Source organism: Lynx rufus, unplaced genomic scaffold, assembly GCF_022079265.1.
Source record: "Lynx rufus isolate CCGP_SWC_20201006 ecotype Redwood Valley unplaced genomic scaffold, mLynRuf1.p SCAF_7, whole genome shotgun sequence".
Lineage (NCBI taxonomy): Eukaryota > Metazoa > Chordata > Mammalia > Carnivora > Felidae > Lynx > Lynx rufus.
The window spans coordinates 136,750,500-136,771,195 of record NW_025814889.1 but is presented as its reverse complement, the minus strand read 5'-3'; the positions used below and the strand labels follow the sequence as shown (position 1 = coordinate 136,771,195).

The 20,696-nt window shown below is 57.8% G+C and overlaps 1 protein-coding gene across 1 annotated transcript in view; it reads right to left on the bottom strand.

Moving 5' to 3' along the window:
• The window catches only part of PARVB (parvin beta), a 99,227-nt gene extending 79,561 nt beyond the window's left edge, over positions 1-19,666 (bottom strand). Inside the window, exon 1 of the mRNA XM_047064824.1 lies at positions 19,517-19,666. Coding sequence (XP_046920780.1) covers positions 19,517-19,631 — 115 coding nt within the window. The 5' untranslated portion in view covers positions 19,632-19,666. The remainder of the gene's footprint in view (positions 1-19,516) is intronic.
• Between the last annotated feature and the right edge of the window lie 1,030 nt (positions 19,667-20,696).

Here is a 20,696-nt window from a genome sequence, read left to right as displayed (position 1 = left end):
CAAAGGAGACCCTCTCCACCAACTGGCAGGAAGACTTTCATGGCTGCCTGGGGAAAGTGTCACGGAAGATCTGTGTTTCTCCTCTCGTGGCTGTTACTCAGCACAGACAGGGCTCAGGAGCCGGCAGCACCGAGAGGGAGAGAGCCACAGGGCACCGGGCACTTCGTTCCACAGAGCAGAAGGCAAAAAGCAGACCCCAGCACCTAAAAGGGGCGTTTGCATGGCACAGGCAACAATAAACCCCCGGCCTGTTCCCAGCGGCAAGTTCTCTGCCCAATTTTCTCTTCTCTGCACTCGGTGACAAATGCAGGCACACTCAGGTGACACGTCACAGCTTACGGGGCCTTCTCCCACGTGTCGACACATTTAATTCTTTGTGATTTATTAACTTGTATTCATTTTTGGACAGAGAGACAGAGACAGAGCAGGAGCGGGGGAGGGGGGAGGGGCAGAGAGAGAGGGAGACAGACACAGAACCCGAAGCAGGTTCCAGGCTCTGAGCTGTCTGCACAGAGCCCGACGCGGGGCTCGAACCCACGAACCGTGAGATCATGACCTGAGCCGAAGTCGGGCGCCCAACCGACTGAGCCACCTAGGCGCCCCATAACTCATTTAATTCTTGGAACAATCCTGGCATTGGTAAGAGAGCTGTTGTCATCAAAGCCCTTGTTCAGACAACAGGACGAGGCTGGGCCCATGTCAAGGTCACCGAGCTAAGAGGGGACAAGTGACCTAGGTCCTGTGCCTTCCTACCAGTCTGTAGCATATAGAGTCTTAACAGGTGCGGAAGGTCCCCGGAGGGATTGGGCCATTGGCATTTCTTTTCCAATAACAGTTTAAGAAGACAGAAAGGATATATACCTCGGATCTAGAGCATGGAGTCTATGCCACAGACTGGGGGGCAGTGAACCCCTGGGGGGCCAAATCTGGCCTCTGGTCTGCTTTTTGTAAATAAAGCTTTATTGGAACCCGGCCACGCCCACCCGTTTACGATCTTCTCTGGCTGCAAGGGCAGAGTGGAGTAGTTGCCACGAAGGCTAGAGAACCTCCCATCTGTCTCTCTGCAAGCGGAGGTTTGCAGACCCTGCTGGGCGGGGCGGGGGTGGGGGGGGGGGGGACTGAGTGGTGGAGGGAGGGACCTGGGTGAGCCCCGCACAGGCACCCCAGGCGCTGCCTGCCCACAGTACGGAGCAGGTGCGGGGCTCGCTCACGGTGGGCGCAGCGAGCCCACCCCTGCCAGGGACGCGCAGAGGCCGAGGCCTGCGCGGCCGGTGCCCCAAAATGCACTCGCGTCACGTTCCGGGTGGCTGAGCCCACGTCCTGGGCAGACAGGGGGCCCCCGCCTTTCAGAGCAACGAGGTACCAATTCAAGCTGGATTTCCGCCTGGCACCTCCAGGGCTACCGCAGCCCCTAGAGCTCTCGCAAGGCGCTCAGAAGGCGCGCTTCGAACTGGACGGCTCCAACACAGAGGAAAATCAAAACCAATCAGTGGGGCCTGGGCAGCCGTGGGGACGATGCCTCGGAGGGCCCGTTACTGCCGGAGAAACCTAACGGAGCTCGGAGCGCCAGTGGCACCGCGTGAGTCCCCTGCTCCCGCCGTCACCTGGAGGACACCAGTTCGCGCACCGGCGGGGAGGTGCGGAACCACCCCCAGATTCATCAGGCTGCAGCTCACCCCGAGGAGGCGAGCTAAGGTCCTCGTCCGGTGGCTCAATGGGCAAAGGGGGGAGGAAAAGAGCGCCCTGGCTCGTGGACGGGGTCGTCCGTTCTGACAGCGACACACAGAAGCCTGCCGGCTTCGGGGAGAAGGCCACTCGGCAAGAGACCCGGCTTCCCACCCCCTCTCGGGGCCTCCGTTTCCTGACAAGGAGACTCTGCTTACATTTCATTTCTCTGGGAAGGTGGCCCAGCCCTGAGCACGGCCGGGGGCCAGGGACCCGAGCCTGCAGCCAGCTCCCAGGGCCACGTGGCCACAAGATCTCGGTGGTGGGGCCGATGTCAGCACAGCTCGACACAGGAGGGTGCACGGGTGACCCGGCCTCGGGATAGGACGCCAGGGGCCGACCTGGTGGCCCGGGGGAGGGGGAGGGGAGGCAGGGCCCTCCACCCCCCACCCCTGTGATGCTGTAGGCACGTGAGCCACACATGCAGGGCAGGGTCACGGCGGGGGCCCCATCCCTGAGTCAGGCTCTTTGAGGCCACTCCTCTGCCTTTCTAGGCTTGGGTACGTAAGACAAACCTTCCTGCCCGAAATACTGCAATCTCTGTCACCGACAACCTGAACAATCCTGCGGCTCCGCGAGCACACGGAAGCAGTGATGAGGATTCTGTGTAAGCTCACCTCATTCAAGTGCAAGGCCCCCTGGGGCCCCGGTCTTTATCCTGGGGGAGGGGAGGGATTGTTGTTTATTGTTGATGGGTTTTTGGCACCGTCTCTGGGGCAGGAAGGGATCCGAGTGCCCACCGAGAGACAGATGTCCCTGACCAGGGCCACACTCTGCCCCAAACTGTGACCCCCCCCGGGACTGAATGCCCCCTCCCCCAAATTAACAGCTCTGTCTCCCTCCTGCCCAGCCGGATAATGGGTCTCCTCTGCCAGGGCCCCTCTTTAAAAATAAGCACACTTGGGGCGCCTGGGTGGCTCAGTGGGTTAAGCGTCCGACTTCGGCTCAGGTCATGATCTCATACTCCATGAGTTCGAGCCCCGTGTCGGGCTCTGTGCTGACAGCTCAGAGCCTGGAGCCTGCTTCCGATTCTGGGTCTCCCTCTCTCTCTGCCCCTCCCCTGCTCGTGTTGTTTCTCTCTCAAAAATAAATAAGCATTAAACAAACAAAAAAAAATTGTTTTAAATAAACACACCTTGAAAGAGGCAGCGGACAAAGGAGCCAGGCCTCCCTGTGGCTGTGGCCAGCCCTGACGTCGATCCTTCACCTGAAAGGACAGTGTCACCTGTGTCACTGGTGGTCACGACCAGACAGGGGCCTGAGCCAGCCTCTGCATGGCCCCCCGCCTCCCCTTACACACTCCTGCCCGCCGTCCCCTGCATTCCAGCCACACAGGCTGTTATTTGTGTCCTGGGGCTGCAGTCACGAAGGGCCACAGCCCCGGGGCTGTAAACATAGGACCTTACGCTCTCCCTACTCTGTCCCCACTCTGGAGGCTGGATGCCCAGGATCAAGGTATTGTGCCTACGTCCTGATTTCCCCCTTTTTATAAGGACACTATGCACATCGGATCAGGGACCGCCCCAAAGACCCTCCCTCTAGATAAGGTCGCTCTCGGAGGTACTGGGGGCTGGGGGGCTGGGTTCACAGCACAGGAATGGCGGGGGATGCGACTCAGCCCCTCAGCTTCCGAAAGGCTGTTCCCTATGGCTGTACACACCCCATGTGCTAAACCCGCTCACCCTCCAGCATGAGCTCAAAAGCCACCTCTAAGGGGAGCCCTCCCGGCCCCCGGGCAGGGCTGGCCCCCACCACATGCCTTAAGGTCCCTCCTCCCCGGGGCAGGCCTGGAGGGTCTCATCTGCCCCCGCCTGTTCTGCAGAAAGGCATGCCTTTTCGCTGGCCACGGGCCAGGCTCTACCCCCAATGCCCACCCCAGCGACGCCTTCTGAAGGAACAAAGAAGCCAGTGAGCGAATGGATGAAGGCAGCTGGAGGAACACGGGTCTCCAGGCTCTACTCCCGCAAATGTCTTTATCCCCGTGTCCTGGGGTGGCTTTGAGGGCCCCTGAATACGTCCCTGCACTTCCGCCGTGGGTCCCAGGCATCGTCTGGAGGGAAACCTCCCCACGAGTCTTTTAGGAAGGCCTTCCTCGTGCCCATTTTACAGACGAGGAAACCGAGGCGGAGGGTGACGGCGATTCAAGCAGGGCAACGAGGCGGGGTACAGCCCGGTGGCCGGGGGCACAGGCTCGGTGTGGCTCCCGGCTCCCCAAGTCCAAGGCGCCGGGCCCCAGGCCAGAGCGTTCAAACTCTCGTCTCCCTCCTCGACGTTCCTCATCTGCGAAATGGGTCCCAACAGCGCCCTGCTGTGAGGACGGAGGCGCGAAAAGCACGCAGCGCTGCGGGTGTGCTCCCAGCTGAGGAGGAAGACAGGACACTGGGGCCCCGGGCCTCCCTGCAGCTGGGCTCTGTGCTCAACCTCCGCGTGCGTGACTTCGCTTCATCGTCAAAGCCATCAGAGATCATCAGGCTGCCGTTCCCAGCCTCACTGATAAGGGCCCTGAGGCTCCAGTCGGCAGACTCTGACCTCGTCCTCCAAGCCCCCGCCGCACCCTCCACACTGCCCACAACGAACCGGGACAAACCCCCGTGACCTCACCGAGGCTTCTGCAGCACCTTCTGTGCTTAACACGACACCCCGGCTCACGCTATCAGAGCAACGAACGCCCCTCTGCACCTCCGTTAATCGGGTGGGTCCAAGGGGGGCTGCACAGGGAGATAACGTGTGACCAAGACAGGCTGCGATGCAGCTCAATGACGGTCAAATGCACCGGCCCCTGTGCCCGGGCCTGGCCTCTACCAGACCTGCCCGGTGGACACCTGGGAGCCGCCGGCTTATTCCGCCTCCGGGGCCAGGAGCTCATCCCCCCTGCAGCCAGCCCCTTCCCACCCCCATCGGCAGGGCCTCGACCTCCCCTCTGGGTTCAGAGTGAGACACCAGCAAGACGGGGCCAGAACCAGCACGTGGGCCACTCAGAGGGTCCCTGCCGGCCAGGAACCGGGGCTGAAGCCTAGGCACCCGGTTAATCCCGGGCATGGAAATCTTCCACGTACACGGCATCCAAAGGGATAAACCTCCCGGGGATAAGCCTAACCAAGGAGGCAAAAAGCCCTGTACGGCGAGAACCGCAAAACACCTGCTAAGGCAGCTTAAAGAAAACCTAAATAAGTGGATAGACATCCGCGTTCGGGGATGAGAAGGCTTAACGTTGTTACGACGATGATACTACCCCAAGCGATCTTCAACTTCTATGCAATGCCTACAAAATCCCGGTGGCGACTTCTACAGAAATAGGAAAACCCGCCCCCAAGTTCATGGGGAATCTTCAGGGACTGCAGCTCGCCAAGACAATGTCGAAAACGAAGGACAGAGTGGAAGACATTTACCGCGACGCCGCAGTAACCAGGTCAGTGTGGGACTGGCATAGGACAGACGTACCGGCCAATGAAACGGCAGGGACGGCCCAGGAACAAACCCACACACGGATGGTCAACTGACTTTCAGCAAGGGGGCCGAGATCGTGGGGAATAAAGAGTGGGCAGCAAGAGTGAGGGGGGCCCCCAGACAGGGTCTTGCCAGCCCATCAGTACCGTGAGCGCCGGGCCAGCATCAGGGCAGGGCCACTACACCGCCCCTGGTCTCAGGGGGGCTCAAATGCATAGAGGAGTGACCACCTGCCTGGAAGGCCAAAGGATAACGAATGACAGGGAACAATTGAAAGTCTGAGAAGCCAGGCCTGAGCATCGACACCAGGCCCAACAATAATAGTCCTCAAATGCCTTGGGCCCCTTGGGGTGCCTGGGGGGCTCAGTCGGTTAAGCGTCCGACTTCGGTTCAGGTCACGATCTCGCGGTTCATGGGTTCGAGCCCCGCGTCGGGCTCTGTGCCGACAGCTCGGAGCCTGGAGCCTGCTTCGGATTCTGTGTCTCCCTCTCTCTCTCTGCCCCTCCCCTGCTGTTGTGCGCGCTCTCTCTCTCTCTCTCAAAAATAAATAAAGATTAAATTCCTTGGGCCCCATAACATCCACTGACTCACTTCCCTCCTTACATCTCTCAGAGCAACATACTGAAACCATCATCTTGACCCAGTGGGTCGTCAATCAGCTCAGTGTGACCAGCACGTTTCTCTAATGAAATGAAACAGAATCGAATAGAAAAGGCCAACGTGTTTCACTTACAGGAAGACAGGAGTCCGTGGCTATGAATAAATGTAGGTTTGAACTGGTGCTTCTGCGTAAAATGCCTTTCTTACCATGGGGGCAAGGTCAAATTAAAGTTTCACAGACACCTGTCCCAGCTCAGACCTTCTGACCATTTGTCAGCCCCACAGGAACCTCATCAAAGTCTCCCTCCCGAAGCACACAAGGTCAGCAAAACGGCACACACAAACGCCGGGGGTCCCCATTCTCTCTTCCCCAACGAGGACAGCATCAGACCCGCCTCAACGCATCGCAGTGGTGATCGGATGAGACCATCTGAGCAAGCAGCAGCCCCTCGGTGGGGGACAGCTGCCACCAAAACAGGCAGGGACCGGAGACAGGACGATGAGGAGGAAGACTCCACCAACCCACGGCCGACCGGACCGCCCATCCTCACCCCAAGGTTAAAGAGCCCACCTTGGAAACGCAAAGACACTGACTTACGGCGGGAGAGAAACTGACAAGCTCAGGCTTCAGCTCTCAGCCCAAGCGCTGTTTTCCTAACTGCTTTGCTGACAAAGAATTCACACTCCGTGCGATTCACCCGTGTCAAGTGCGCGATTCAGTGGGTTTGAGGATATTCACCCCTTCTGCGGCCGTCACCACAGTCGGGTCAGGAACGTTCTCATCACCCCAGAAAGAAACCCTGTACCCGCACTGCCAGGAACTCCCCGTCCTCCCAAGCCTGTCGCAAACACGAATCTCCTATTCCATCCTGTGGATTTGCCTGTTCCGTACATTTCGTAACTACGGCCCCACACAACCTGTGGCCTTTGGTCTGGCTTCTGTCGCTGAGTATCCCGTCCCCAAGTTGCGGAACGCATTGGTACTTCATTCCCTTTTCCTGCCGAATAGTATTCCCTTGTCTGGCCAGACCATATCGTGTTCATCCACCCATCTGCTGAAGGGCATCCGGGGCCGTTTCCGCTTCGTGGCCATTCTGAACGATCAGCAGAGCCTCCACATAAATCTCAAACAAACCTACATCTCCTTCGGTGACAGCACTCACACCGTGGAAGTGATCAAGCCAGCTAAATGGGTACAAAAAGAGTATTTTTTTCTCCCTCCCCCCCCCAAGAGATCTTCTCAGCAAGAAAGTTAGGATCGGCCTACCAGCAGGGCTCTAAGAAAGAAAAACTAAATAATAACTGTAGAAACGTGTCCTTGCGAGGAGGCCCAGGCAAAAAATGAAACAAAAGTAGAGCCCAGCTGCACACGGTAAGGCTGAAATTCCGCGTGCTGCTCCAACAAAATTTCAAATCATTAAAATCTCATTATACTAATAATATGTTTTCTAGTCAGACTTAACTAAAACACTCTCTTCCCCTAACAAAGTGCAGACATTCTCAGAAGCAGCAGCAGTGCGGGATGTTTGAAGATGACAGCTCTCGGGGCACCGCCGTCTCCCGCCCCGTCGCTGCAAACGCCTGCAGCCCGCACCTGATCAGGCGACAGGCAGAAACGACAACTGACGAGCTCCCGGCCCTTCGCCGACATTCTGTCTCCTAAGTGTTCTTAAACGGAAGCAACCATCCAAACACGTCATGATGATCTCATTCTGTTTTATTATTTCCGCCCGTTTGCCACTGCGGGTCCCCTGGTCTTCTCTTCACCCGTCTTCTCTATGTGACGGGCAAAGTAGGGTCTGGAGGCAGTGGTCACAGTGACAGCTATCACCCGTGGAGGGCTCGCTACGCACCTGGCCCAGGCAGCTCCCCCCAATATTGTATCAGTAACGTTTTCAAGAGGCGCCTGGGTGGCTCAGTCAGTTAAGCGTCCGACTTTGGCTCAGGTCATGGCTCAAGTCGTAGGAGTTCTTTACAGATCATGGACAGCAGTCCTTTATCAGCTAGGTGCTTGGGGAATTGTGTTAATTCCCCAACAGAAACAGATCTGTTTGGTCCTCCGGCAAGGTCTTCCCTGGCCCAGGGCTTCTAAAACCCTAGCAACTTCCTACGTGATGACAGAGACAGTCACCCAAGGAAAGGGCTGGTTGCCAGGGGGAACCAACCAGGAGATTAGAGAGCTGGCTCTTTCAGCCTCCCCCACCCCGACACGGCCCTCTGGGGCTACAGATGGGACTTCCGTCACCGATGGCCAATGATTTCATCCATCGTGCCTATGTAACGAAGCCTCCATAGAAACCCAAGAGGACAGGGCTGGGAAAGCTCCCGGGCTGGTGAGCGTGTGCGAGTGCACGAGACTGGCACCCACCCACCCCCACGGCGCCCCGTGCATCTCCTCCGTGCGAGGAGGTCACTTCTGAGTGACCCTTGCATGCAAGCCAGCGAGCCATCTGGAGAGTAGAACGTTTCTCTGAGCTCTGCGAGCCGTGGTAGGAAATCAAGGGCACCCAAGGAGGGGTCATGGGAACCTCTGATTTGTCACCACGGGTCAGAAGCACGGGTGAGGGCCCAGACTTGTGCCGGCATCTGGAGGGCTGGGGCAGACGTGTGGGGCTGAGCCCTGTCCTTGGAGAGAGTGTCAGAATCGGGCTGAATTACAGGACACCCGGCTGGTGTCAGAGAACTGCTTAGCAGTGCTGGGGAGAAGAACCCCCACATCAGAATTTCTGTCGGCACCAGAGTGGGTGATGGGAGGGGAACCGGCACCAGAACCCTAGGAGTATTTTCTCCCACTCTGTGGCTTGACTGGGCCCAGTTCAAATTACATCATTTAATAACCCACTTAATTGCCCAACAACGCTAGAGGTAAGTACTCTCTGCAGAAGAGGAACCCGAGGCTCAGGGCTGGGAAGTACCCTTCCCCAGGTCGAGGCCCCAGAGTGCCGCGGGATTCGGTTCAAACCCTGGAAGCTGGGCTCCAAGATGCGTGGCCCTGAACCGCCACGTGGATTGATTGCTTCCTGCTTACCGGGCAAATACACAAAGACCACAGGGTGAGCGACAGAAGGTCATTTCTTATCATTATCTTCCGAGAGGACACAAGAGGCCTAGGATTCAGGCCAGGGGGGGAGGGAGGTGGGCGCTGGGCCAGCAACTCTGGCGGGAACATTCAAGGGGGCAGAGAGGGGCCCCAACCTGCTGGAGGCACCAGTGACACGAAGGGGCAGAGGGACAGCGTTTGTAAGGGGCCCCCAGCCAGGGAAGGATGGGGGGGAGCAGGGGGAGGGCGGGGCGGGGGCTGGCCGATTGCAGGGCAGAAAACACAGAGTCAGCAAGGCTCTGGACTGTAGCCGCCGGGGGTCTGTCTTCTTTCTGTAAATGCCAGTGAGTCCATTCGGCACAGAATGGATGCCATTTGTCTCCTCCGGAGCACCTTCCTGCCACCGTGGCTGAGTGCGTCTCAAATGCCAGAGGAGAAAACCGGCTTTACTGTGAGCCAGCTGGGAAAATTATTCACATTTGAATCACTTCTCCAGGTTGCAAGGCTGGCCCACTTATAAGCCAGGCTGCTGGGGTTTTAATCTCCCCGGCTGGGGGCATGACCTCTGCAAGGGACCTCGCTTCCCCCAGCCCCCCCCGCCCCGTCCGCTCATCTGCAAAATGAGAATAAGCACATAGCACCTGCTTCCCCGCTTTGTGTGAGCCACGGACAGGGTGATGCCCGGAACGTTACAAGAGCCCAACAAGGCTTAGCCGTGGCCGTGGCTGCGGCTGCGGGAGACCCCACTCCGGCTTTCCTTCCTGTTTAATTCTTCTTTTAATCATTTTCCCTCACGTCTTCCCTGATGATCTTCTATCGAGCTTGTGTATATCAGGTATGGATGCGCTCAGGTCTTACTTTGAAAGGCAGTATTCATTTTCAAAATAAGAAGAAAAAGAGAGAGATAAAGACGCTTCAAATGAAGCTTTGGGAAGGAGCTCCCTTAAATTCCATCTGCACCAGCACGGCGTCCCCCTCTCCCCAGCCTGCTGCGAGGATGCTCTGTCCACAAAGAAGCACCTGCATGGTTCTGGCAGGCTCCGTGGTGGGGGGAGGGGGGAGCAAACACTGAGAGCAGCCGCCGGTTCCATGGAACCGGCAGCTGCTTCCTGGACTGCTGGGTTCACGCAAACTCTGAGCGAGCCCCAGGAGTCAGGCAACGTCTGTTCCCTCCTTAATAACTTACTATTAGAGCAAAGCCTAGATCCTTTGCAATTACGGTTTTTCGAATGAAAGTACAAAAGTGTGTAAGTTTTTAGAACAACAGGCGTGGAGCGCCTGGGTGGCTCGGGCGGTTAAGCGTCCAACTCTTGACTTCGGCTCGGGTCACGATCTCACAGTTCGTGGGTCTGAGCCCCGCGTCGGGCTCTGCGCAGACAGCGTGGAGCCTGCTTGGGATTCTGCCTCTGCCCCCTCCTCCCCCGCTTCTTCCCTCTCTCTCTCTCTCTCTCAAAAAATTTTTTTAAAAATTTAAAAACTTGTTTAAATTAAAAAAAAAAACAGGCAGATTAAGACAGCCTTACTTGGGGCAACCCACATTCGTGACGGATTCTGGCTAACGAGCAAAGGCTCGAAGACCCCCAGCCAAGAGCGGTCCTTTCAGGATGCCTAAGCTCAAACCCGTTTACTTTCGACTACGAACACGAAGCATAAAACCACGTAGAGTTTGCCTACTGTCCAGTTCTCTAAGCTGGCAAGGAAGCCCCATCGGAAACCCAGGCGGACGACGCGCACCTGAGCTGACCGCCCTTCCCAGGGTCCCAGCTGACCTCCCTTCACCAGCTGCTCAGTAAAGCGAGGAAGTTGCCACCTCTCCGCAGTCATACCCTTCAAGGGCGCGTGCGCTGCACTTCCTGGTCACGGCGGGCCAGGACACAAGGTCGAGTACCAGCACCCTTCAAACGCGTATTTTTTAAAGGATTCACGTGCCTTTGTTACCAAGAACTAACTAGCTGCTCCAGGGAACAAACGCAGTGAGAAAGGAGAAGCCAGAGCTGTTGAAACGACACGGGACCCGGAGGAGAAGAGGGAAGGGGCTTCTGTTCGGGGGGATGACGTCACTAAGGAAGTGAGCCTCCGGAGTACAGTGCAGGCTTGACTGATCAATCTCAGCACGCTTTCCCCCTGAGCCCAGACGCCGCGTCAGAACCCTCCTTAACCCAGGAGCAAGCAGTCTTTAGAAAAGCAGCGGCGTCCGCCCTCAAGAGGCAGCCGTCACGCCGCCCCTGCCCGGCCCCTAAGCGGCTCTGGTGTCCGTGTCAGTGCCCTCACTTGCCAACATCGTCCTCAAGGACCACGGCCTGGGCACGCCCCCAGGCGCTCATAAGACTTCACCTGTTATCCTCACATGCATGGCCCAAGGGCCAGTGCCACCGGGCTCCACGTGGCCCGTGTGGTCAGGACAGAGGCTCAGGGGTGAAGCAGCAGACGCACGCGGCAAGGGTGCCAAGCCCAGACCTGGCTCCTCCACCGCCCTCGGCCTCCCCCTGGAACACACCACGCTCCTGAGGAACAGCCGAGACGAGCCAGCTGGGAACCGCGGAGTGCTATCTCCCCTGCACTCCCCCTCCGGAGCTTGAACCCGGAGCCTCGAGGGGGTTCCCACGGCTCCACACTCCGAGTCGGGAGAAAAGTAAAGGACCCCCCCCCCCACCAGCTTCGCGGAGACAATCCCGCGCCTCCCAGACCTGCTCACTCCGTTCTCAGTGACAACCAGAAAGCGTGGTCGCTAGGACGCGAGAGCCGCCAAAAATTCTCGACTTGAGCGCATTCCATACGATGCTCTCTTTACCCCAACAGCAATTAGTACAGACAAGCAGATTCACGCCACCAAGCCAACATATTTACAGCGCACTCCCAAGCCTCCTAATCTGTTGTTTCAGCCCCTGCGTTAACATAATAAACAGCAAACAGACTCGCTAGGAAGTAAAGCAGTTTTGCATCTGAAACCTACATAAAGCGAGAGCTGAGAGCTGATGCCAGAGAGGAAACCTGCTTCCTTAGGGTACATCTTTTATGTGACGGAACCGGCTATTTGGAAACCAAGAGACGGCTGGGTAAAGGTACCTACCTGGCCTTTGCCAACCACAGCGGGGGTGGGGGGCGGGGATCGATCACACGGAGCACTTAAAAACCACTCCCAGCAAGCACGTACCCACTCACGTCTTATAAACATCCCTTCATTATTCTGACGACCGGACAGGGAGCACGATGATAAAGCAAGTTCAGGATGTGCGATAAATATTAATTCCGGGGAGTTAAGACAGGCATTCAGAGCAGAGCTCCTCTGATGAGTGTGGGGTTGCCAAGGCGACTGATGCTTCTGGGGCCCGGCAGGTAGGACCAGGATGCTAAGAGAGCCACCCAGAGTTAGCTGTTCCTAAAGTAGGCCGTCTCTGCACAGAAAGGTAAGGAGCATGAAAGTCACCGCTCTGGGCCCCGAGGCAGTTTCCCTTTCTCACCGAAGCAAGGATTTCCAAGAGATGTTAGTGGGCCACCAAGAAAAAGAGCCTAGTTTGGTACAAGTTGACATGCCTACGTGTGTTTCTCTTGTAAAAACCACCCCTCCCCCGGCCCGCTCCCCTCCCCCATGACCTGGGGAAACAAACAAGGAGAAATGCTGGGCTTGAAGATCGCCATCAGGATAATAATCAAAGGAAACTACAAAGCCACACCAAAAGCTCCCTGAAAGCCACTTCCTCTGGGCCGGAGAGAGGAAAAACAGCACAGCGGTTTCCAGTGATTTCTACCCCACCTCCCTAAGGAATCTGTCGCAATCCAGGAGCTGAACAGAGTCACAGATGAACAGACAGTGCATTTCCTCTCCGACCGGAGCTGCCCCTCCGCACCGCCCATGAACAGAAGTGGCTCAAAGTAGAGGCATTTGCGTTTGGAGAAAAGGGTGCGGAGTTCTTCAGAGAACCTCGTGGGCCCGACACTGGCTCCTCGTACCGTAGACTATTCTAGAACCCACCGTGTGCCTGGCCCCGGTCCTCACCTACTTACATGCCTCCATGGTCCCATTCCCTTCTCACAGGTTAGGAGTCCCACTGACCTAAAACGTGATCTGCAGTTCATGTTCAAAGGGTCCTGCAGATCGGCAAAGTGATCACGTGCGTGCCTGGAAACGCAAGGAATTCTAAGAGTCCCATCTCCCGGGCCAAAGACACGAAGCTCATTACAAATTCTTTCCCTCTATGTTGGCACCATTCCGTTTTTATTTTTAAAGGTAAATCAGGGACGCCCAGTGGCTCAGTCAGTTAAGCATCTGACTCCTGATTTCAGCTCAGGTCATGAGGTCACGGTTCGTGAATTTGAGCCGCACGTAGGGCTGTGTGCTGACAGTGCGGAGCCTGCTTGGGATTCTCTCTCTCTCCTCTCTCAAAATAAATAAACTTTAAAAGAGAAAAATAGGGGCGCCTGGGTGGCTCAGTCGGTTGGGCGTCCGACTTCAGCTCAGGTCACGATCTCGCGGTTCGTGAGTTCGAGCCCCGCGTCTGATGGCTCGGAGCCTGGAGCCTGCTTCCGATTCTGTGTCTCCCCCTCTCTCTGCCCCTCCCCCATTCATGCTCTGTCTCTCTCTGTCTCAAAAATAAATAAACGTTAAAAGAAAAATAAAAATAAATAAAAATAAATAAATAAAAGATAAAAATAAAAACATAAAAGTCAATCAACGGGCTGTTGAGCTCTGCTACAAAACAGCATGTAGAAATCACTTCAAAGTTTGCACAATGTCTTGAATGGGCTGCAAACTACCACTCCAGTGGCGATCCGGGTGTGTCAGCCCTGCACGCACTGGGAGCTGGGGACGAGGCGGAGAACGCGGCCTCATCTGATGTTTTCGCGCAAAACGTCTTCATTCTTAGAGCAGCCTCTGGGCCATGACTTCTGCAGCTGCTCTGTCCTCACTGTCTGGGAATCCAGATTCTTCCCCACCCACCGCACTGCCTGGGGGAAGTCCACCTGTGCCCGTGCGCATGGTGGCCGTTCCCACCCCCGGCACCCACTAGACCTAAAGTAACGCAGATCGCGGCTGACCGCGACCCACATGCCACACCACAGCCCAGCCACCGTGAACTGCCTACATTTCCCCAAAAGCCGGGACGAGCCGGGATCTCCTCCAGGCCCCCTGGCGGGAAGCCCCACACACCCACCCCCTCCTGGCTAATTCCCAGCCTTCCTTTGCATGCCATCAGGGGGACCATTTCCTCCAGCCGGAACGGGTTGTGTGTCCCCCAAAGGTCTCGATCGCCAGCTCCCGAGGACAGGCCCGTGGCCGTCACTGCCCCATCACCAGCTCCCAGCCTGCCAGGTAAGTGCCCGTCAAGACTCCTCCACCTGTGCCCTTAGGCCCTAGAAGTCAGGGCCACCTCCTCCCTCTGCTGTCCTGGAAGGGGAGGACGTCCCCCTCCCCCTTCTGGGGGGGGGAGGGGGTCTGGCTGCACGTCCTCTGAACCTTCAGGAAAGTTTGAAAGTTCGTCTCTTCTGGGGAGGAGCTCTCTCCCATCTCGCACACTCTGGGAACCTGCCCCCCAACGGGACCCCGCTCACCAGGAGCCTGAGACTGGTGCCTGGGCCCAAGGAGGCCAGGTGGATTCTCCCCCTCAGGAAACTGAGCAGAGAGCCCCAGATGCTGAGCCCCAGGCCAGGCAGGTTCACGGCGGGGCTGCAGGGGCTTCTCGACTCCAGGGGCTGAGCCCGGAGTTGCTTCCCCACCAGCTGGGACTACTCAGCCCTCTCTTGGAGTTCTCGAGACACCTCCAGAAACAAACATCCGGGTCGTCCACGTTGGCACTCTGACCGGACATCTGGGGCCAATAATTCACTGCTATGTGCTGTTACAGCACAAGCTGTCTGTCCTGTGTGTTGTAGGATGTGCACAGCATTCCTGACCCGCATCCCCTGGATGCCAGAAGCACCCCCAGCCCCAGTCGTGACCACCCAACATGTCCCCAGACAACGCCAGCGTCCCCTGGGGGCAGAGGCACCCCCAGAACCACTAAACCCATGGTGAAGTGGCTCCTGGGCGAGGTTGTGTTTTCTCAGCTGTAAAACGAGGGGGAAATTCCTGCCCCGCGTAGAACTTGCAGTGAGTTAAAAATTCCTACCTCGCAGGGCTAAAGTACATAGCATCTTTATCCCGGTGTTCTTATTATAGAGCAATGTGTGAGCGGGTTGTGCTGGGGTCTACGCAGAATCAACACGGCTGATCACTCCGTAAAAGACAGGGCTTAAGATGGGTGGTGTAGGGGGGCGCCTGGGTGGCTCAGTTGGTTACGCATCCAACTTCAGCTCAGGTCATGATCTCAAGGTTCGTGGGTTCGAACCAGGTGCCGACAGCTCAGAGCCTGGAGCCTGCTTCGGATTCTCTGTCTCCCTCTCTCTCTGGCCCTCCCCAGCTCATGCTCTGTCTCTCTCTGTCTCAAAAATAAACATTAAAAAAAAAAAAAATGTAAGATGGGTGGTGTAGAGATTCTCTCCTGGAAGTTACTTAAGAAGCTTAATGCTTTCAACCTTCAGTTCAAGGTCACAGCCACCTCATGGTCCCTTTAGATTTAGATCCTGCGGGAGGTCTCCATCAGCATCTTGCTCGTTGATCGATGTTTCTGCATCAAATGCCAGCAGGAAGAGAAGCAGAAGACGAGCCCCAGACCAGGAGAAAATATCTACAAAAGGCTCCAGTGCATCTGAAACACACAAGGAGCTCTTAGCGTCCGACGGTAAGAAATCAAACAACTCGATTAAAAAAGAGCCCAAGTGGGGCGCCAGTCGGTTAAGCGTCCAACTTCAGCCAGGTCACGATCTCGCGGTCCGTGAGTTCGAGCCCCGCGTCGGGCTCTGGGCTGATGGCTCGGAGCCTGGAGCCTGTTTCCGATTCTGTGTCTCCCTCTCTCTCTGCCCCTCCCCCGTTCATGCTCTGTCTCTCTCTGTCCCAAAAATAAATAAAAACGTTTGAAAAAAAAATTAAAAAAAAAAAAAATACCTTGACCTGGGGGCGCCTGGGTGGCTCAGTCGGTTAAGCGTCCGACTTCAGCTCAGGTCACGATCTCGCGGTCCGTGAGTTCGAGCCCCGCGTCGGGCTCTGGGCTGATGGCTCGGAGCCTGGAGCCTGTTTCCGATTCTGTGTCTCCCTCTCTCTCTGCCCCTCCCCCGTTCATGCTCTGTCTCTCTCTGTCCCAAAAATAAATAAAAACGTTGAAAAAAAAATTAAAAAAAAAAAAAATACCTTGACCTGGGGGCGCCTGGGTGGCTCAGTCGGTTAAGCGTCCGACTTCAGCTCAGGTCACGATCTCGCGGTCCGTGGGTTCGAGCCCCGCGTCGGGCTCTGTGCTGACCGCTTGGAGCCCAGAGCCTGTTTCAGATTCTGTGTCTCCTTCTCTCTCTGTTCCTCCCCTGCTCATGCTCTGTCTCTCTCAGTCTCTCAAAATTAAATTAAAATGTTAAAAAAAAAAAAAAAAGACAATAAGAACTTCCTAAATGCTTTCTTTGCTCAGAAAGGAGGGACAGGTGTCTGGGCCTTCCATTCGGCCCCTTCCATCCAGGGCCATCCCGGCCCCAGAACTGGCTGCTCACCTCTAAAGACTTAACAAGGCAGCTGCGGTCCCCGGAATGTCCCCTGGCCCCACCTCGTGGCCCACTGGACCTCTAGGGTCTTTCATCCGTGGTCACCAGGGGGACCCGGCGTGGGCAGTCTTTCCCCTGCACCTGCTCTGCCCAGCTCCAGCAAAACCAAAGCAGCTTCTAATAAGTTGCTCCCGAAAGTCTCCGGGCCTTCTACGGGGAGCTTTGGGGGTTTTCAAGGGTTCCTTCCCACACTTTCCGATGTCCACAGTTAGTCACAGTTCTGTTTTCTAAACCGGGCCACCACGTGACACGATGTGGTTCCCTCCCGGAGGACATCAGCCTTAATCACGCCGTGAATTCATCCATGGGCACTTCCTGCACCGGCTCCCCCGAACCCCAGAACAACGCATTTCCTAAAATGATCTCATCCTGCAGAAGACAGGACGTTCACCCCAACGTGTCTCTCTGTGCCTTGTCACAACCACAACCTCTGCCAATCTGGTGGGGAGTGGGCAGTGCCTGCAGGCTCCCCACATCTCTAACCTCCAGAATCTTCACCCCCACCCCCACAGGGGCTGCGTCACCACCCACGCTCCTGAAATCACCGCCAACTTTGTAACAAAAAGGAAAATGAAACCCACCATACACCTGTCAGTGCCTGACAATCTCTAAGCACCCACCCTCTTCCTGATGGTGCCAGGGTAGGCAAATGAGTGCCATCCCGCAGGGGCCCGAGGTCCGGGCCAGGTCCCGCCCCAGCTCAAGAACTGCATGAACAGCACAGAGATAGGGAGGGCACACGGCCAAGCAACTGGCCCCCTAGAGTCCTGGCAACCCTCAATTACTCAGGACCTCGTTATCCAGTCTCTGCATCTGTGCGGTCCACCTCCCAGAAGACCAGTCGGAAGCCAATAAGCCCTTCTAGGCCCAGCCTCGCCCCAGTGCCTACGTCTGAGCTCAATTCGGGTTTTGGGCCTTTGGTTTGTATGGGGGAACCCCCCCCAGTATGCCAGGCACCCCAACTTTGAGAACCGAGGCAGAGCTCCCTGCCTAACATACACAAAAGCAACCACAGCAAACCACAAGCATCCCTGCCCACCCTCTTCATCACAGGATGCCCCTGACCACTGGGATTCTTGGTGCATTCACATCAGACCAGATTGGCCCTCAATTTACTAGACGCACGCTAGTTCCGAGAAAGCACAGACGAGAAGCATTTCACTATGGAACTCGGGACCAGTCCACCACTCCAGGCCTGTGTTCTTCCTATTCCGGGAGCGTAGATGTCACCCCTAAAAAGCTGCAGCAGTCCAGAACATTCCACTTACTTGCTATTCTGTGGGAGCTGTCTTCCCCTGGTTCCTTCTGATCTCAACCCAAACATGACCTGCTCTGAGCCCTTCTCTGTCGGCCTGCACTTTCCACGTCTCCTTCAGATCACACGCTATTCTAGTGCCACTAGTCTGTTTACTTATCACAACGGACTCCCTGTTCCAGGAAAGCAAGAACCTTGGCTGGGGACGCCTGGGTGGCTCAATCTGTTAAGCGTCCAACTCTTGATATTGGCTCAGGTCATGATCTCACAGTTTGTGAGTTCAAGCCCCGCATCGGGCTCTATGCTGACAGTGCGGAGCCTGCTTGGGATTCTCTCTCTCTCTGCCCCTCTCCTGCTCACTCTCTCTCAAAAAATAAATAAATAAGCTTTAAAAAATTAAAAAAAAAAAAAAAGAACCTTGTCTGTCTCTTCTGAGGCTGAACAAATTGGGAGAGGAAATGTCACTTACGTCTGCAATTGAGGCCCTGAAATGACTTTTGTTGAGGGCAACGTGACTGTGGGTGCGGACACACATCACCAAGGCAGACTGAATGACACAGAGGGGTGACTCTCACGTATATCATCTCACTTGGGAGGTATGACTCGTAGGGCTCGAGAGAGGAGTGGCCAATTTGTTCAGGACTATGGGGAAGCCACTAAAAGGTGACAAGGTCCTCCCCCGACGGGAACTGAATAATCTAATTCGGTAAAAGCTTCCCTGATGGGAGATGCCAGGGTGCACCCCCCCACCTCCACCAAAATCCGTTAAGGGAACGCATCCCCTAGAGGGAAAAGCGTCACACAGGCATCCCTGGGAATACACACGTCCCAGGGGGAAATTAACGGAGTTGGTGTCCCCGTGGGTACGCATCCTTGGGGTACATGTGTCCCAGGGGGTACAATCAACCTGGAAAAACAAAAGGCTTTTTAGGGGATAAGTCAGCCCCAGGTGGCTTCAGGAGATCACTCGACACACCCCTAACTCAGGTCCTTTTTTCTCCAGGACCTGCCTGAGGCCAGCTGCCTCTTCCCTTCCCCGTAAGCGCGGCTCACCCAGGCCCATCCGGAATCTGTCCCAGAGGAGGAATCTCCTCGCCAGACAAAGGGAAAATTCAGGAATGCAAGTCCTCCGAGAGGCCCTGGGAACAGCAGTGCATCTGAAGCACACACAGGCCGGCAGAAGTGAAGTCCGCGGCAACTCTTTTCGAAAACTTTTAAAATGTAAGGGAAGGCAGGTGGTCTTTTTAGGATTATTTGCCGAAGCACACAGAAGGGGGAGGGGAGCTCCGGAGCCCTAGGTCGCAGCCCCCGCCCCCACCCCCGGCCCGGGGCCTCTGCACACTCTGGCCCCCTTCCTTCCTCCCCGCTCCAGGGCGGGGGCGGCGTCCCCCGCCGGGCCCCCCGGCCCGGGCCGAGCCAGCAAATGCCCGGCGAAGGGAGGGTGACCGCGCACGGCTACGTGCGGTCGGCCGTCCGCCTTCCGCTCGAGCGCCCATCCGCGACCCGCCGCGGGAGGGGGCGGCCCGGCTCGCCCAAGTGCCCCCGGCTGGCGTTTAAAGGGCCCGGGAGGGAGGAGGAACGAGGGTCAAGGCCTCTCCCGAAGGTCACGGCGGCGCGCCGCGCGGGCCGGCGGGGTCAGGCGACCGCAGCGCGCGCGGGCCGGGGAGCCACCCCCTGCGGGGGACGCGTGGACCCCGGCAGAGCCCGGAGACGCGTGCGCGGGGCCCGGCGGGGCGGGGACGCGGGGACCCGGCGGTGGGGGAGAGGAAGGGGGGGAGCCACCCGGGCGGGGCGCGCGGGGACGCCTGCGCGGCCGGCGCACTCACCCTCCCTGGCCTTTTTCTTCCTCGCCAGCGTGCCGCCGAGCTTGCCCAGGAACGACTCGTCCTTCTTCATCCTGGGGGGCCGCAGGGGGGGCGAGCGCAGCGGCGCGGAGGACATGGGCCGCGCGGGGGCCGCCGGCGGGCGCAGCGCGAGTGGGAACCGCCCGGGTCGCCGCCGCCGCCGCCGCCGCCCGCTCGCCCGGGGAGGGGCCGGAGGGCGCGGCCCCCGCCGCCCGCCCCCGCCCCCCTCGGTCCCCGCCCCCATCCCCCCGCCCCCGGGTCCGACGCGCTGCCGCAGAGGCCACGGCCGTCCCCGCTCTGCGGTCGCCGCCTTGAGCCCTCGGCCGATCCCGCGCCGCGCGCCCGTACTCCCCCCTCCGAGAAGTGAAGGGGCTCGGCTCCCGAGGGCCGCGCGGGCCGCACCCCCGGGGCTCGCGGCGACCTTTTGTCCTACACGCTCGAGCCCCGCGCCCGAGGGCTCTGGTGCCCAGGCTCCGGTGGGGAGCGCGGCCGACGTGCGGCAAAGAACCGCGTTTCGCTCGTCGAACTTCTGCCCGGAACCAGGCCCGGGGCTGGGGGAACCCCCTGTGAACTGTCCCCACTCCTAAGAGGCAGCGGTGGGGTGGGCCGCGCTGGCCGATAGGCGCCCTCTGAACCCCTCCCCTGGTCCTAGGGGAGCTCGGGATGTTTCCCGAGGGGTGAGGGTTCCAGGGCTGACCTGGAATCGGGGGGTCGGTGTTCAGGCAGAGGGAGGAGAGGGGCCAGAGGGGACGAGATGGGGGCTCCAGGGAGGGGAGAAGGGGAGAAGAGGGCAGGGCAGACCTTGTAAGCGCTGGAGGCTGAGAGAGGGTTTCCGGACTGGGATGACGGGATTGGATTGGGGTCCGCAGGCCTGACTGCTGCTGGCAGCGGGACAGTGGGTGAAGGCGTAAGACCGGGGTCTGAGGCACCAGCTCCAGCGCCGAGGTGACTTAGGAGGGAAGTGGACAGAGAGTTAAGGCTGTTTCTTGCGGGGCCAGGGCTGAGGGGTTGGGTCAGTCTGAGGCAGGGCTGTCAGAGGGGGACGGCCGGGAAGGGTAGGAGAGTTCGGGTGGCAAGGATGGCCTGAGGCTGATGTCCCCGTCGTGCCTGCTCCGTGTCCCCGGCACACTCTGTGCTCTTGAGCGGGCACCGAGCCCCGTCC